At 34.8% G+C, this 19,443-nt stretch overlaps 1 protein-coding gene across 1 annotated transcript in view; it reads right to left on the bottom strand.

Annotated features, from left to right (window-relative positions):
• The window catches only part of LOC150100575 (A disintegrin and metalloproteinase with thrombospondin motifs 6-like), a 563,262-nt gene that overhangs the window by 399,912 nt on the left and 143,907 nt on the right, over window positions 1-19,443 (bottom strand). Inside the window, exons 5-6 of the mRNA XM_090402125.1 lie at window positions 7,708-7,797; window positions 1,829-1,959 (exon numbers count right to left, since the gene is read on the bottom strand). Of these exons, the coding sequence (XP_090258251.1) occupies window positions 1,829-1,959; window positions 7,708-7,797 (221 nt within the window). The remainder of the gene's footprint in view (window positions 1-1,828; window positions 1,960-7,707; window positions 7,798-19,443) is intronic.

Raw genomic sequence — 19,443 nt, forward strand, 5'->3', positions numbered from 1 at the left:
AGCTATTTAATAAGATCTACGATACAGGCATAATCCCTCAAGACTGGTTACAGTAAACCTTCATCATGCTACCTAAAAAGGGAAATGAGAACTTGTAATGACTATGGAATTATCAGTTTAATGAGTCATGTTCTTAAAATGTTTCTGAACATAATTCAAAAAAAGAATATGTGAAGACACCATCAGTGATACCCAAGCGGTTTGGGAATAGCAGAGGCTCTTTTCTGTTCTCAAATCTTATTCCAAAAACTGTAGTGACCAAAACAAAGAAGTATTCATTTGCTTCATTGGCTTTGAGAAAGCATTTGAAAAAGTCCAAACATGTTAAAATGATTGAATTATTAAAAAGAAATGGATTAGATGGTAAAGACATCAAGATCATCAAAAACTTATATTGGAACCAAAAGGCATCTGTTCAAGTTAATGACATTATTACAGACTCCATTAAGGAGTAAGGCAAGGATGTGTGCTGTTGCCTCTCCTTTTTAACATATGCTCAGAAGACATATTTCAAAAAATCTTAAAAGGAAGAGAGTAAGGGATTAATGTAAATGGTAAAAATACCAATCCTGACAATATTCAGAATCTTCAAGATCATCTTGAACTAGTAAGTGAAAAAATGGGATTAAGAATAAATATCACCAAAACTAAATTCATGGTCATAATCAAGAAACAAAACAATTCTTAATTTAACACTTTCTTTAAACAAGTTGAGAGGTGATTTCTTTGCATGGAGGGTGGTTGAACCATGGAATGCATTGCCTGATACAGTGGTGAGAGCGAGAATGGTCAATGAGTTTAAGGAGTGGTATGATAGACTTTGTGTTTCCTAGGAAGGACCTCCCATGATGAGTCTTTTGAGCCCATGGAGGCCTGAGTAATAATAATAATAATAATAAAGAAACAAATAGAAAGAGTGACAAAATTTAAATATCTCAGATGCTGATTAAATGAGGAATGCAATCCAGAAATGGAATTGAAATGGTAAGAAAAAATTTTGTCTTGATGAAATCAAACACTATGTAACTGCTATGTAACACTATGAAATCAAACACTATGTAATTTAGAGCTTATAGAGTATGCATGGTTAAATTATTATTATTATTATTATTCGTGACACCTCCAAGGAGTCCGAAGACTCATCGCGGGAGGACACCTACAACTGTCTCAACTACTACACCGAACCTCTACTACGAATCATCTCCATCAACGCCATCTACCGCCCACCTCCACCACTACCACAACTAGTATTTTTTGTCTGTAAATTGCATATGTTCTAAAGGGCCTGGTCTGTACTGTTGCACAATGCAGAAACTTGGACCTTGAAGACAATATCAATAAAAAAAAAAACTTGAAACCTTTGAGATGTGGTTATACAGACAAATCTTAAAAATCCCATGGACAGTAAAAACATCCAGTCAAGAAGTACTGGAACAAATGAGGAAATCACATAAACTTTTAGATACCATAAAAAAAAGAAAAACTGCATATCATGGTCACCTACTTTCTAATGAAAAATATAAGATACTTCAATTGATTATAAAGGGAAGATAAATGGAAGAAGAGGACAAGGAACACAAAGAAAATTTTGGCTGGCAGATATCAGACAGTGGACTGGCATAAGCTCTGAGGGATTGTTTCAGAGTGGCTAAGGATCACACAAAATTGTCAAGGTGGTCTCTGACCTCTGATAGGAGATGGCACTCAAGAAGAAGATGTAAAACCTTTTTAAATATTCATCAAAATGTACTTAAAGTTTTAAATAATTATCTTAATAACTATTTTTTGAATTTATTCAAAAAAAATCATTGCTTACCACAATCCATACCTAGTGAGTAAGATGGCAACATCATGATGATTTGGATGAGTTTCATCTTTGGGATTTACAAATTTCTGCCACTTGCAAAAGCTTTTCAGTGTATTATCTGCATGATGACTGATACTTAAATCTTCTTCTCTCTAAAATTATTTTTAATGAGTATAGTTTTAATTTACACATAGTAAGTGTTAAATAAAAATTTTAAAAAAGTATTAAAATTTCTATTTTAAATTACTTTTCCAGATGACAGAATAGAAATGTTCTAAATCAAGTCATTGACTGAGTATAAGATAAAAAATTAGTAAAAAAGTGGGTTAATGATTGCTAACATCAAAATTTCATAATTTTGAAAAAACACTTGACAATAAACCCACAGTTACATTACAAATGTTAATTTGGATCTGGATGAATTTTCTCTCAATATCATAAAATATCTCACTGAGAGGCTCTTATAATAGTTTTTTTTAACATTTCAAAAAAGAATTGCAAAAAATTGTAAACTGCTTAGTTAAAGGAAAACATTAAGTTTCTTAAATGATGCAAGGATAAAAATATACTCTTCAGAAAGATCTGAATAGCTTGAGAATGGCAATTTAGTTAGATAATGGGGTTAATAGTTTAGTGTTACATTTTCAAGATTTTTACACATTAAAATGCAGAAGTAGAATACTCTGTATTATATTGATTGACTATATGTGTGGGAAATTGTGAAAGCATATTTGTTAGCAGCAATAGTAAGTTGTATACCACGAGTGAAGAAGTGGGCACAATTTTGAGCAAAGTGGATGACAAACAATATTAAACAGGAATTGCATGCGAAAAAGAGGCTATGGAAGAGATATGGGGAGACAGGTGAAGAGAAGATGCATGAAAAATATAAGATTTTTCATGCATCTTCCGCTGCCTCCCACTGATATATAAAAATATATCAGTGGGAGGCAGACCAAAAAGTGATACCAATGTTGAAATAATGCAGAAGTCATATTTCCATATACAAGTGGGCAGCGCCGGTGCTTGGGTCTTTGCTGGCCGCATGCAATTTCAATCTAAGCGCCCCTTAATAAAAATTTGAATTCTTTGAAATTTCTTAAATAAATTTTGACAGAACAGCCACACGTTGGTTCGCTAAATGTAACAAACATGGGGGTGTTGACTAGGCAGGATAATCGTTAAAAAGCCAAATATTCAAAAAATTCTCAAAATTTAAAGCAAATTTTGATAAAGCCACTTCACTTTAATCGTTGAATATAATGATACAGGGATTATAGCCTTCTCACCAACCCGAATCGCTAACAAAATTAAAATGAATTTTAATTAAAGTTAAAATTTATTTGAACTAAAGTTTAAAAAATTTTTTGCATTTTACAAGTTACTAAATTCTTAGTAACTTGTAAAACGTTTTTAATAATTTTTATAAGTGGAACTATATTTTAGGAAAATAAAAGAAACTCAAGATAGATGAGAAAAATAAGAAAAGAATTCAGAAATAATTAGAACATTTTAATATATGTATTCGAAAAATAAAATCTTCACGGAATAACAGAAAATAAATTAAATTACATAAATATACTTGAAAATTTTCTTTATTAAAATTTTAGGGTTTTTGATTTCATATTCACAAAATTAGAAAGCGTCTAATTCCGAACATATCTCATTTTCAATAGCTATTATCGCCAAACTAACAAGCCTATTTTGTGACATACTTGTTCTTAAGTAGGTTTTAATCAATTTCAACTTGGAAAAGGAACGTTCACTGCTCGCTAAACTAACAGGTAAGGTTAATAGTATTCTTAAAGCAGTTGAAAAGTTAGGGAAAGATAAATTATTGGACACAATGAAATTAAGAAAGAGTTTTGAATATTTAAATTATCCTTCCGAAAAATATCCCGGAAAGCACATAACTCGTCATATAGTTCTATTGCATTTACGTTTTTATTGTCGCAGTCCTTCAAGAGAATCTCTAAATCGTCAGAATTTTTTCGTAAATCTTCATTGTGAATTTGTAGTAATCTATACAAGAAATTGAAATTATCATAATATGTTTTTAGTTGTTCAAAATGTTCTATTAACAAACACGTCACAATGTCTAGAAGTGTGTAAAACACATTCACTCTAATTTATCTTCTGGCGATTGTGACGTTTCATAATGATGCTCGTAGTCAAATTGTCGTGTCTTCTTTCATCGTCTATCTTCCGTACCAGTTTTAAATTCTTGTTCTCCATCCACCTCGTCACTCAGTTCTTTTGCCATTTTTGAACTTCTTTAAAATTTGTATCTAATCGATACTCTTGTAATAATATTTTTAAGTTTTTGATAGATTGTGAACCAAGTGTAATGTTCATATTTTTGTCTTAAAGCATTTTACTCACAGGGTTTATTCTGTTAAATCATGCCAAGTTATAAGAGAGCAAATAAATATGTAGTCCTTTATTTGAGCACATGTTTGTACGTCATGCTGAGTTTCTTTATTAAAATTTTCATTATTTAAAATTTCAAAAAGTGCATCGTAAATTTCTCCTAACTGATATCGTAGTGGGCAGGTTGCATTAATTTTACTTTCCCATCACGTTTCTGATGGCTGTTTCAATGTTAAATTTTTTATGAACTTTAAAAGGATTGCCCAACGTTTGTAAGAGAATGAAAAGAAATTGTATATTTCTTGAATCATTGCAAAGAAACTAATTGTATCTGCATTCACTTTGGCTGCATCATTAATGATTAAATTTAGAGTATGTGCAGCACATGGCACGTAAAAAGCTCGAGGATTTTTGTTCAAAAGCAAATTTTGGAGCCCATATTTTTTCCCTTTCTTATTATCCCCATTGTCATACCCTTGACCTCGCATGTCTTCAATGGGAATGTTCCATTTTTCCAGTTGTTCCATTATTGTTGCACATAAACCATGTCCTGTGGAATCTGATATATCTGCAAAACCTAAAACGTTTTCCCTGATCTTGACAATTCCATTGTCACATGGAACAAAGTGATTCCATTGTCACAGGAAACAAAGAGAATAATAATGGTCATTTGTTCTGTTTTACTTGCATCAGGTGTGCAGTCTAAAATTATGGAATAATATTTAGATTTTCAAATTGATACTAAAATTGTATCCCTGATTGCGTTACTTAAAGTTTCTAATATTTCATTTTGACTATCTTTACTCAAATAGTGTACCCTACTGTTTCGTTGTAGGGTCCTTTCAACATGATATTCCACAATGGAATCAAACTTCGCAAACAGTTCGACTAATTTTAAAAAATTGCCGTTATTCTTTTCATATAATTTATCAGGTGATCCGCGAAAAGCTAAATTTTGGCTGCCAAGGAATTTTATAATTTCAATCAAGCATTCTAAAACACTCGTCCAATATTTCTTTTCCATTTCATACATGCTTTGAGTCTGGCAATCAATAGTAGTTTTGTTTTTTAAATTTTTATCAAGTTCCTTCCATTTTAAGAAATTTTTCATGTGAGTTAAACTAGTCTCATGTCTATGCAAAGTTGTACTTACATTTCTCCAATCGTTATAACCTTCTACAAAACTACTTGATTCAGTAAGTGTGAAACGTTTGCAACAAAAGCATAAAACAGAATTTAAAGTTTCAGAATAAATGAGCCATGTTCTTGGCACAAGATGCCCATTTTCCATTGTTCTATTATAATACGTGTCGCCAAATTTACGACCATATGTATCTCTGGGATATATTATATTTTTCTTTTGAATAGACCCCATTTCAATTAAAACAACTCGTAATTTTTCATCAATATTTTCCCATTCACCTGGATTGTCTAAATTTACAGAGACTAACAATGTGTTAGTTTTGTGGTTAACTACAACTAAATCTTTTCCTAACTGTTTTTCAGTTAAATCATGCATCTTGTTATCTTGTTCAATAGTTGCAATAGTACCTTCATGCAAACTGGATATGCACGGTTCATCAACTCTGATTTCTGATGTATCGAGTTGGTTACAATCTGCATCAGAATATTTTAATATTTTAACAAATTTATTAAGAGCCCCAGTTTGTTTCTTAATATCTGCTTCTTTCACAACATGACGCTTAGACTGCAGTAGACACAGCATTCGGCAGGCAAGCGTCTGCTCTCGCTGCAAAATTGTAAACAGCTGACTGATCAAAGAGGCGGCAATATACAATTTTTTAAAATTTTTATTCATTGTATCCGACCTTATTTATTTAATATTGATCATTCTAAGAATTTTTTTGTTTTTATGATAAAAATTTTGTTTCTTAAAAATGAACCATGTCCCGGTGGCGGTGCCCCCTTCGTAGCAGCGCCCGCGTGCACCGCATGCTCTGCATGTCCGCTTCCACCGGCTCTGCAAGTAGCCAAAAGGTATCGCTCCTTATTACTAAAATTCTCTGGATTAGAGATAGATAGGTGTTGAAAGTTTTTTCACTTGGTTATACTATAAATTAAAAATGCCAGGAAATTATATTCTTAGTTTCATCCTTTATCCAAGTATAAGCAAACAAAGTTTGCACATGAAATCACTTCACAACTGGGCTACTAGTATATAGAGCCTAATGACTTCACCATAATACAAAGTAAACATCCTTTTGGGCCTGTATAATGCTATGCATTATGGGAAGGGGCCACTTCCCAGATCGGTTTTGACCTTTTTTGAGGTCTCATCAGTGGGAGCCAGACCCACAAGTGATACCAAGGTTGAAGTAATGCAGAAGTCATATTCCATATACAAGTAGCCAAAAGAAGTCACACCTTATTTCTAAAATTCTCTGGATTAAAGATAGATAGATGCTAAAATTTTTTTTTTTTTTTACTTGGTTATACTATAAATTAAAGATTCCAAGAAATGTTTCTTGATAAGAGTTGGTAAGAGATTACCAACTCACTCCACCCACTCTCTCACAGGCATCTAGTATCTACTGCATGCATCTTCTATAAATATTTCATTGGTAAATGTTCTTCAGAAGTGCAATCCATAATTCTCCCCCCCCACTCTCTCTCTGCCAAATGAAACGCATGCATTGAAACGCATGCAGCTACCACCCCAGATCCCTAAGTAGTCAGACTCCATACCATAGAACAAGTTTCTCTTCTACCTCCTTCATTCTTACTACTGCTGTTGCTGTTGCTGTATTGTGGAAAAGCCTTCCTTCCCATGTCTTTCCCAAGGAATACAATTTATAGGCCTTCAAATCCAATGTGAACAAATTCTTTGTTTACCAATTCTCTTTCTTTACATAGTACTAATGTATTATAGGTTGATCAACCAACCTCTCAAGTATGGGCCCAACACAAAAAAAGAATATAATCATAAAAATAATAAAAAAAATTAAAAAGTGTGAGCATCCTACAAGTGAGTCTCTGAACCCTCTGGAAATACCATCTATTAATAATAATAATAATAATAATACATTATCACTGCCATAGGAACTAAGGTAAGCACCAAGTGTTAAAAACCAAAGTTTCTGGAGAGAAAGCCTCCCAGCTTTGTACAAGAATGAATGGCTCACTTCATCAAAAAGCCTTTATAAAGTTTTTTGCATCACAGATGGATTTAAATCAAGTCCAAATGAATCACAGATGTTGCAATTATTGCAACTGTGCCATGGAGATACTGTTTCAAAGAAAAAAATAATTACTGAAAAAATAATTTTGAGGAAGGTAGGTGGTAGGAAGATTTACTTTATCCAAGTGTGATGCCAGGATCAAATCTAGATAACTGGGAGGAGGGGGCATCTACATAACCTTTATGGAATGTAGAAAACTGACTATGACTTCAGATCTACTGCCCAGTTGTTAATGAAATTTATATTCAATTTAATCTACATATTGAATAAGAATCTTAAAAATAAAAATAAAATAAAATAAAACAGTGACTGGGAAACAAGTGAACAAACCTCTTGTTCTTCAGTTTCAAGCAAAATTATTCTCACTGGAATAATATTAATGGCATTACCAATACTTGCATCATGATAAAGAGAAGACACCTTTGAAATGAAAAAGATAAAAATGAATAAATAAAAAGAAAAAAATTCATTTTGTTAATTTTAGTAGAAAATAAAAATATATACACTTAAAAAATTATATATATATATTATTTATTTATTTATTTATTATTTTGAAACAGATTAAATGACCAAGGGATAAAAATAGAAACACTGTTTTATTTTAAATAACCTCATAAATGGCCTATATATATATAGCCAAGTCAATCCTATCATCCCATGGTATAGTTGTTTCCACAAGTGGGAGATCTGCAAGTTGAGTACTGCCACCTTAAAATCATACTTTTACTAATTGGAGGAAATGCTGACTAGACCTTTAGTTGGTAGATGACTTTCATGGGCTGGTGAAACACCTCCATCCTGTTTACAGGATGAGGTGTGAAGTAGCCATTAAAATGTTTTCCCTCTAGAGTAAAGTATCCAGATTCTGTCCCCTCTCCTTACATGTAGTGTGGATGAAGGCCTCCCCATTCATGCTCTCCATGCCATGATGATTTAACTAGGTTGCCAGCACTTCCACCATTTAAGGATGGAGCAGTAAAGAATTGGTTTCCATAGATCGACAGCCAGATAGTATATAGGAACAAAAAAACAGTTGGTAACACTTCAAGAAGCTTCCCAATCAAATTGGTGACTAATGCTATTGTTGCTTACTCTGCCAGGTTGTTCCTGAAGGGAGTCCAAATATAACAGCTGCAGGGGACACTGTCCAAGGCTCAGACTGAAGTCGGAGAACTCCCTGTGGAGTAGTGCCCATGAATCCTTCACTCCAGCTGTATAAATTTCCTTAATGTTCAGCTTACTACCATGAAAACAATATAAAAAATTAGAATCAATCTGCTTAAAAATAAATCTCCCACCAAAAACACCTTACAAATCTTACCAAATAGCAAAGATGTATCAGAAAACTGAAAAAAAAAAAAAAATAATAATATATATATATATATCCTGCAAAATAACAAAATTTCATATAAAAAATAGGACTTCCTGAATGATTTTACAACTAGGGATTCAGTTCTAACATCAACATCCAGGAAATCAGTAGTGTGCACTACCATTTGCAGACATCCAAACCCAATCTATTTGTCACTGAACCTCTACTCAACTTAAACTTATGAGAGGGACTGCAAAGTTTTAGATGCTTTCATTTCTTCAATTTCTTCAAATTGAATTTCTTCAAAATCTCTGACATGTGTTCTTATATATCCTAAAAATGATATTAAAGCAACTGATAATATAACTACAAGAAAGAACATATCTTAAAACCCTTTAACCCCCCATGTTTCACCAATTTGTAATAATTTGTTCTTTTTCTTTTAGGATATATAAGACATGTCAGAGATTTTGAAGAAATTCAAAGGTACAGAGGTGAGGGTCACCATCAAGTTTTACGTGCTGCAAGAAAAATCTGCAACTGAGATTCACCAAACTTTATGTGAGACTTTAGGTTACTGTGCCCCAGCATATCTGCTCATGAAACCCAACAGAGAATACTCAACTTGGGCTTTCAATGTCTGTCTCACCCACCCTATTTACCATACCTATCCCTGTTTGACTATTTCCTGTTCCCGAATTTAAAGAAACACTTGAAAAGAATAAAATTTACCGCAGATGATGAAGTCATATCTACAGCTGAGGACTGGCTTGTGCAAAAAGGGAAAGACTATTTTATCAAAGGATTGCAAATGATGCGGCAGCATTGTAACAAGTGTATAACGTTCCAGCACACCCTCATAATACATCATGCATGATGCCTTGCACAAGAAGGATGGAAGCTGTACATTTGTCAGGTCTGATATGTCATGCCAAAGGCTGTCAGACAAGGAATCTCCTTTACATGATCTACTTTGGCTCAATATTTCCTTGTCTTGCTTCGTTGCTTTAATTTCCTTCCTCTACCACTTTCCTAGCTCTGATGATTTTAATAACATATTTGATTATTTCTCTCTGAAAGTCAATCATATATAACCTAATTACATTACCCTAATAGGGAGATAATCCTCCTTTGAGATTTTGGTGTTCATAATTAAGACTGACTTCACTTCTCCAAATTCACAGACCAAGTCTGAAGAAAATTTGAACTGTTTGATGTCAGTAAAGATTTAACAAAAATTTCATGAACCCACTAGAATTTCAGATAATCATCATCATTCTCACAATACCCTGGGCCTTTTCTTATCCAGCTTTCCATCAAAATGCATCACTTATTTTAGCTATCCTCTTGACAAGTCTGACCATAATCTTGTTCATGTTTCCATTTCTATAGATCATTCTTCTCTAGGTCAATATCAGCTTTGCTTATCTTCTGGCACTATAATGGTGTCAATGGGATGACTTTCAGGATTTCCTAACCCCACACTAGAGAATTGGTTCTCCAATTCTGTTATAAAACAGTCCACACCCAAAAATTCAGCATCACTTGCTGTTGGTGCATTTGTTGTGGACCATAATGTAAGCTGAGTCACTGGTCCACAACAAGTGGGAAAAAAAAATCAACAATTCCAAACCAGACTTTCTAAGAACCAAATCTACTTCTTCTAAACATAAGGGGCTTTCTGGCATTAATCTTTTCCCAGCTCTTGTTTGGACAAAAAAAAAAAAAAAAGGCAAATCTACTTCCACCAGTCCATGAACTATCCACAGTGAGTCTACTCTGATCTGTCATCAGAAAGACATCATAAAAATACTGAATAGCTCAGATACTAACAAGTCTCCTGGCCCAGATTCTCTAATTGTGCTAAAGAACTAACACCATCTTGTATTGCTTCTACAAGCTGTTATACACATCCAGTATCTATCCAACAGCTTGGAATCAAGCCTTTATCCAGCCTGTTCCCAAAAAGGGGAATAAAAATCAGTCATCAAACTATTATTCTATTGTTCTAGCTTCTCTTCAGCAATCATCTTCTTCACTATTTGGAGATTCACAAAGTTGTGATTACCGATATGGTAATCTGCTATCCTCATTCCACATCAGATTTCCTAATTCACCTTACCCACATTTGGATAAAAACCATGGAAAAATTTGGAGAAGCACAAAGTGATTGCTCCTGATATCTCCAAGTATTTATTCATTTGATAAAGATGGGCATTATGGTCTTCTTATGAAGCTACCATCTTATGATCTTCCTTGAATCTTTTGTGAGTGGATTCACGATGAATGTGAGTGGATCTCCAGAGATCCACTCACATTCATCGTGGTCAAGGTAGATGGTTTCCTCTCCTCAGTGGAAACTATCTACTATCCACAAGAGTAGTTCGGCATTATAATAGTGCCAAATGGGACAGTCACCGAGACTACTATGCTTCATTCCCATGGTTAGACTATTGTTTGCGGTCTTCCAGTCCAGATATATGCACCGAACGCATCACCAAAGTGATCCTTGCTGGCATGAAAGCATATATTCCCCACACTACTCAGATCTGCCGTCCCCTAACTAAACCCTGGTTCTCCAAAAAATGTGCCAAGGCTGTGCAAATGAAAAATCAGGCGTACCACAACTGGCTCAAATCAAGAACCCCATCTTTATTCAATGCCTACACTGAAGCCTGAAACAATGCAAGAAAACTATCAATACTTCCAAAACAGATTTTGGACAGGCAAAAAGCAGGAAGCTTGTAGCCTGTCCAAACGGCAGCTGTGCCTTTTGGTCCCTTGCCAAGGCAATTGGCTGTAACTTTTGCCCTACACTATTCCCACCTCTATCACACCCAAATGGCTCATTTGCAACATCACCCATAGAAAAAAGCTAACCTCCTGGCATCACACTTTGCCTCCAATGCACACATAACTGATAATGGTAAATGTCCTCCAGTCATTCCAACTGCCCAACATACAATGCTCCCTATATCCTTTTGCCAAAAAGACATCACAAACCTGCTGTCTAAACTAGACACAAAAAAGTCTCCTGGCCCAGATGGAATTCCTTCAGTTATCCTGAAGGTCTGTGCATCTGAACTGCTCCTACCCTATGTGACCTGTACACTCTCTTACTCCACTGGTATATATATATATATATATATATATGTAATAAATTTTTTACCTTGGGGATATTGTATATTAGGATAACCAAGTTATTTTATAAACTTGGTTATTTTAACTCCAAATCCCAAGTATGCAAACAATTAAGTTTGTGCCTGAAACAAACTTCAAGTCTAAAGATGATACAACACCAGGGCAACTCATTGTAAAGGTGTGTAAAGCTCTGATCATTATTCTTAGTATTTTCCCATAATGTAAAGCACATCTCACTAGAAGATGTACACTGCAATGCATTATGGGTGGGGTCACTGCCCAGACTGGTTTCGACCTTTTTTGAGGTCTCCTCAGTGAGTAATAACAACTTGGTTATCCTAATACACAATATCCCCAAGGTAAAAAATTTATTACATCTATATCTCCTCCAGAGATTTTTATTAAAAATAAAAACACCTTGTTGCAGTTTCTATAGGTAAAGTTGATAAGGCTCTGTATTACTATAACCTTGGTATTTAGGGTCTAGCTACTCACTGAGGAGACCTCAAAAAAAGTTGAAACCGGTCTGGGCAGTGACCCCACCCATAATGCATTGCAGTGTACATCTTCTAGTGAGATGTGCTTTACATTATGGGAAAATACTAAGAATAGTGATCAGATCTTTACCCACCTTTACAATGAGTTGCCCTGGTGTTGCATCATCTTTAGACTTGAACTTTGTTTCAGGCACAAACTTAATTGTTTGCATACTTGTGATTAGGAGTTAAAATAACCAAGTTTATAAAATAACTTGGTTATCCTAATATATATATATGTATATATATATATGTGTGTGTGTGTGTGTGTGTGTGTGTGTGTGTGTGTGTGTGTGTGTGTGTGTGTGTGTGTGTGTGTGTGTGTGTGTGTGTGTGTGTGTGTGTTCTTTAATATATATATATATATATTAAAGAACAAGATTTCAAATAAAATGTTCTCTCTGCTATCTCACTGTGTAAACTCTGGCTATTTTGAATTCGAAGGTAAACTATATAAACAGGTCAAAGAATTAGCTATGGGAAGCCCCCTCTCTCCTGTATTAGCCAACATTTTTTTCGAGGATTTTGAACAAAAGGCAATCTCCTCTTTTAGTTTAAAACCAAGAATTTGGCTTAGATATGTGGATGATATTTTCCTCATATGGGAGCATGGTATTGAGAATCTTCACAGGTTTCTCAACCACTTAAACAACCTCCATCAGGATATAAAATTGACCATGGAGATTGAAGAAAATAGTTCCATCTGTTTCCTAGATGTTAAACTCACCAAGATGCCTGAATCAATAAAAGTCTCTATATTTAGAAAGCCAACACACATGGACAGATATTTGCATGCGTCCTCACATCACCACCCAGCGCAAAAGTTGGGTATTATATAAACTCTTGCGAATCGTGCAAGATCTGTACTGTCAGATGAAGAAGAACTAATAAAAGAACTACAACATCTTAAATGGATCTTTAAAAACAATGGCTACTCTTTAAAAAGTATTAACAACCAATTATTCCACCGTCAACGTAGCAACGTAGAGACACAGGACGACTCCAAAGGTCATATTGTCTTGCCATATATCAGCACACTATCCAAAAAGCTGAGTAGAATCCTAAAGAAGTTTAACATACAAACGTGCTTCTCGACTCTGCCAAAAATAAGATCACGTTTCAACAACTATAAACAATCTCACAACCTTCTACAATTCCCAGGTGTATACAAGGTCACATGTGAGTGCGGAAAGCCTTACTATGGGCAAACGGAGAAATCTATCCTACTACATATCGAGGAGCACCAGAGAGACATTGCTTATAAGAGAACCAGAGCAACTGCTCTGTCGGGCCATGTCCTGTTTTCAATAAACAAGAACAACGAAAGCCGCCAACATGAGATAAATTGGACATCAACTTCAAACCTTCAAACTTCAATCCATTTCACTCCCAACCTATTTATTCTTCGAACACTAGGGATACATTCAGATACCTCCTCATTCAAGCACTTTTTCAAAGATTCCCATGCATTGCTGACATTTTTTCCATTCAGTAACTGATACCATGGGACCAAAGATAGTATTCTTTTCTAAGTTGATCATAATTTCCAGCTTTGTAATTTAACATGTAGCCTGATTTAATCGGAGCTTCAATACAAGTAGATACTTTCCAAGAAAGAACAGCATGATAACTGTCACCATTTGGTGGTAAAATAGCCATATTCTTAACAGAAATCCCTTCTGATGCTATGAGAAACAATTTGGGAGAAAGAGAGAGAGACAATTGTTCCGATTCGGGTTAGGCTGATGTAAAAGGACTTTGCAACGTTCTTTGAAAAGGAGTTCATGTTGAAAACTGCTTCTATGAAGAAGACAAGCTTCATCTCATAGGATTCTGTGTTTAGTGTCAATACTATGCTGTACCAGACCAGACTTTTGAGGTTTCACATATTCAATGTAATACTGATATTCATTAATTCTTTTTTTTCTCCATAACGGCCTATCTGCCCAAAGTATGTCAAATTACATTCACAAGGAATCTGGTAAACATTAGCTAACAACAGAGGTAACAGTTTATCTTTTGTAGATGGTAACAGATAAGACATTTTGTTGACAGGCATGTGGGAATAAGCTGATTACTTCTTCAATTTCTACTAATAACTTCAGAGATACCAGTGATATAAGAGATTGGAACACTGCAGTCGTTGAAGAATCCTTAGGTGTTGGAACATAGGAGTCAGTTATCTGCTGGATTTGATGAGCATTAACCATTTTAATTCCATTAAAGTTTTGATAGTGAGAAGTTCATGTAAGTTTGACGGAGAGGAGCGTACATTATGTGCTCTATTAATTAAACACTTAATAATTTTTTTTTTTGAGAAGTATGATGAGTAGACTTTTGATTAATGTATTTACCAGTTAAGGTAGGTTTTCAATAAACACTGGCTAACAAAGTACAAGAGGCATTGCGAGTAAAACAGATGTCCAAGAATGGTAATTATTTTATTATTATTATTATTATTCAGACCTCCATGGAGTCAAAAGACTCATCGCGGGAGGTCCTTCCTAGGAAGCACAAAGTCTATCAAGACTCATCACGGGAGGTCCCTTCTAGGAAACACAAAGTCTATCATACCATTCCTTAAATTCATTGACCATTCTTGCTCTCACCACTCTATCAGGCAATACATTCCATGCTTCAACCACCCTCCATGCAAAGAAACCACTCCTCACCCTCTTGCTCACAGCTTCCTTTCCCCTTCAAATCCTCTGTCTTACTTTCACCACCTTTGCAATATGTTCCCTGAATTTCAGGTTTCATCAACCACAGATCTCTTGTCTCCCCTACTTCCTCCAGTACTACTCCTCCAATAGAGTATGCAGTGTCCCATCAGTGTATCTCAAACCTCAAGACCTTACATTTTGCTGCATTAAACCGACATCCTCATTCATTTGTCCATTTCATGGCCCCTTGTCATCACTCCTTCCCACTGTTCAACCAAGTGAAAGAACTCCCCAGTGTCAACGGTATAACACCTCTCAACAGTTTAAAAGTCTCAATCATATCACCTCTCCTTCTTCTATTTACCAAACTCTGCAGTCCACATTCCCTCAGCTGATCCTCATAATTAACATTGTACAGTCCTGAATCCTTTGTTACCTGCCTCTGTACCCTTTCCACAGTTAATTTATTCCCTTCAAATCCTGGGGAGGGACCAAACCTGAGAACAATAGCCTAAGTGTGGTCTGATCAGGGTCATACAACGGAATGATAACTCTTTTATCTCTGCAGGTCAGCATCCTTCTCATTATTGCAGCAATCCTCTGTGTTACCTTCACCACCTTTTCAATATGTCTCCCAAATTTCAGGTTTCTATTAATCATCAACCACCAGATCTCTTGTCTTGTCTCCCCCTACTTCCTTTGGTACAACTCCTCCAATAGAGTATGCAGTGTCCCATCGATGTGTCTCAATCCTCAAGACATTACATTTTGCTGCATTAAACCGACATCCCCATTTATTTGTCTAGCATATTCAAATCCTCTTGCAGGGCTACCACATCTGCACTATTACTAATAACCTTTCCCAGCTTCACATCATCTGAAAACAACTGAATGTCCCCCTGCAATCCACTGACAATGTCATTGATATAAAGGTTAAACAATATAGGTCCCAGTACTGAGCACTGTGGGACCTCACTTGTAACCTTCTCCCTCCTTGAAACTGCTCCACTATACACAACTCTCTGATACCTATTGGACAACCAATCCTGGATCCAGTTGACCAACCTGACATCCAAACCCATGTACTGCAACTTAAGTATCAAAATATTTTATAGATATATTTTATCTTAAGTCATCAAAAAGAAGAAAAAAGAAAATTTCTTTTTGCTTTTGCTTTGCTTTTGAAAATTTGCATTTCATAAATCTGCTTATTTCTATTCAGTGAAGTATATCTGAATGAATAGGTTGTGAGAACATTGTGCTTAATTTAGTGCTACAACAAAACTTTTACAGTTTTCTTGTAGCACTTTTGTTTTCTTGCATCTGTGCAGTTCTAGTTGGTGACTTGGGGGGGGGATGTTTTTCATTATACAATGTTATAAATTTCAGTTATGTCTAATTACAATAAGTAATTCTAATTGTCACTAAATATATCTTTTAATCTTTTAATCCATTTTTAATCCATTTTAATGGGAATGGATATTAAATTGGGTGTTGCGTGAATGTGCAAACGAATTGTCAACCCCTCTTACCTGGATATTTAATTTAAGTTTGAACTCTGGTATGGTCCCTAGGGAGTGGAAGTTAGGCAAAGTGGTTCCTTTGCATAAGGGTGGCTCTAAAACTGCAGTATTGAATTACAGACCAATCACCATCTCAGGAGTAGTGGTAAAAGTATTGGAAAAGTTGGTTAAAGACAAAATTCAAGAATGGGTGGATCAGGATATGATACTCTATAGAGGCCAACATGGTTTTGTTAAAGGTAGATCCTGCCTTAGCAATCTATTAACTATCCATAATAGAATAACATCAGAGTTGGACAAAGGAACTGGCTACACAGTGGTACTTCTGGATTTTGCTAAGGCTTTTGACAGGATACCCCATAGAACACTGTTACGCAAATTGGAGCAGATGGGAATGGATATTAAATTGGGGATATGGATAGGAGAATGGCTCAGGGAGAGATACCATAAGGTGGTGTATGGAGGAGCCGAGTCCAGAATGAGGCAGGTGACCAGTGGTGTGCCTCAGGGCTCTGTGCTTGGGCCAATGTTGTTTAATTTGTATATAAATGATATAGGAAACGGCTTAAAGGGAGATATTCAGTTGTTTGCTGATGATGCAAAGTTGTGTAGTGCAATAAAAAATCAAGCTGATGTTGAAAGTTTGCAGGAGGATTTAAATAAGCTGGTAAAATGGGCAAAAGAAAATGGATGTCAGTTCAATGTGGAAAAGTGTAAAGTCTTGCATTTTGGGATTAAAAGATTAACAGCTGTGTACTACATAGATGGAAAGGTACTCCAAGAGATTGATGAGGCTAGGGACTTAGGGGTATTGGTAGATAAGGAGATGAAGTTCAGAGGACACATTGCTAAGGTGTCCAAGATTGCACATAGGATTACTTGGTTGTTGAGGAACACACTGACATCCAGAGATAAAGAAGTTATTATTCCCCTTTATAAAGCATTGATACTTCCACATTTGGATTACTGTGCTCAGGTCTGGTCACCTGGATTCCTTGGAGATGAGGAGGCTGTGGAGAGGGTTCAGAGAAGAGTGACCAAGTTGGTGAGTGATATAAAAAATGCTCCCTACATTGATAGATTGAGAGCTTGTGGATTGCAGAGATTGGTTGATAGGCGAAGAAGAGGGGATATGATAGAAACATTCAAATTACTAAAAGGTTTTTATAGGATTGATGCAGGGGAAATGTTTCAGCTGTGTGATAGTGATGGAAGAACAAGAGGTCATCTCTGGAAATTAAAGAAGAGTGTGGTTAACAAAGGTGTCAGAACAAGGTTTTTTGCCTGGAGGGTGGTGAATGAGTGGAATTCATTGCCTGACTTTGTTGTGAGCTCTTCATCTGTAAATGAATTCAAGAAGAGATATGACAGATATTGTTTTGCTAGTTTGGGTCTCCCGCGATGAGTCTACTGACTCCATGGAGATACCCGTAATAATAATAATAATAATAATAATAAATATAGTGCAATAGCTGACTCCATGGAGATACCCGTAATAATAATAATAATAATAATAATAATAAATATAGTGCAATAGCTGTGTATGCTGTATTTAAATCTACAATAAAACTGTTTTGATTGCAGCTTCTTATGGTGTCTTTTGAGGGGAGTGTGTTTCTTGTCATTTTCATTCTAGTATTATGCAACTGACATATACAGGTGGTATTATGGATTAGTTTAAATATGCCAACTAAATATAGAATTTCCCTTAATTATTGGTTTCTAATATATCCTAAATGAGATTTTCTTCCCGCTACATATATTTGGTTTTGATAGAAGCACTTATCACCTATTTCAAACATGTTAAATTATCCAAGTATTTTGACACTGTATATTAAAACAAAATATTCCATGATTCTGTGTTCTGACTGATCATTGAGAGAGAGCAGTGAGCAGTGTTATTGTTTATATATTGTATATCAAATAGTGAAAACTCAAAGGTAAATAGAATATTTCATATGATTTGATATTTAATAAAAGGAGAAAATTTTCTTTTTTTTTCTGTAGAAAAAAAAATGATAAAAATTTACTGTGACATTATATCACACTTAGTAAATTAGAAGATGCAGGTGTGTTGTAAACAATGATAAAAAAAACAAATTCAAAGCAACTGGTGGAAGTATATTAGTGGCTTACGTAGCCATCTTAAGATGGCTATGTAAGCTGCTAGCATAAAAGTAACTTATGAGACCCAGCACAAAATTGACTTATTAAAAAGAGAAAAAGAAAAAAAATGATCATACAGTCTTCGACTGAAATAACTGATGATAAGACTGATATGGATTCTTGATTAAAAATTACATCATATTTTAACAAAACAACTGACTTTTTTCTAGTGTAGTAGCCCTCCATGACAGCATGGGATGGTTCCTCTTTAGTAAATTTATATAATATATATATATATATATATATATATATATATATTATGCACCTGAAGAAGTCTTCTATGAAGATGAAACTAGTAGCGCAATCTACTTAATTAAAATAGTATTTTAACTTTTATCTCTCGGCTTTCAGTCATTTTATCCATAAAAAAAAAAAAAAAATATATATATATATACACACACACACACACACACACACACACACACACACAAATTACATTAACAAAGGCAACTGAGGACTTAGTGGAACACCTTTATAATAAAAAAAAGAAACCAAAAATTCAATGGATTTCTTTATGAGGATGCTGCAATTTGAAATTCAGTTCCTTCAACATTATCCGTCATTGATAGCTGAGCTATCAATGACGGATAAAGAAAAAAAATAAATGAAGCAGCTTGAGAAGATTCAACTCAAAAAGAAAAAAAAAGTACTAAAGAGATAATACAAGTCATTAGAAAGGAAATTATGTATTTTCAAGAAGAAAAAAATAAGAGGAAAATATTTTA

Source organism: Typopeltis vanoorti, chromosome 12 (assembly GCF_054136105.1).
Source record: "Typopeltis vanoorti isolate ZY-2024b chromosome 12, IOZ_Tvanoo_1.0, whole genome shotgun sequence".
NCBI lineage: Eukaryota > Metazoa > Arthropoda > Arachnida > Uropygi > Thelyphonidae > Typopeltis > Typopeltis vanoorti.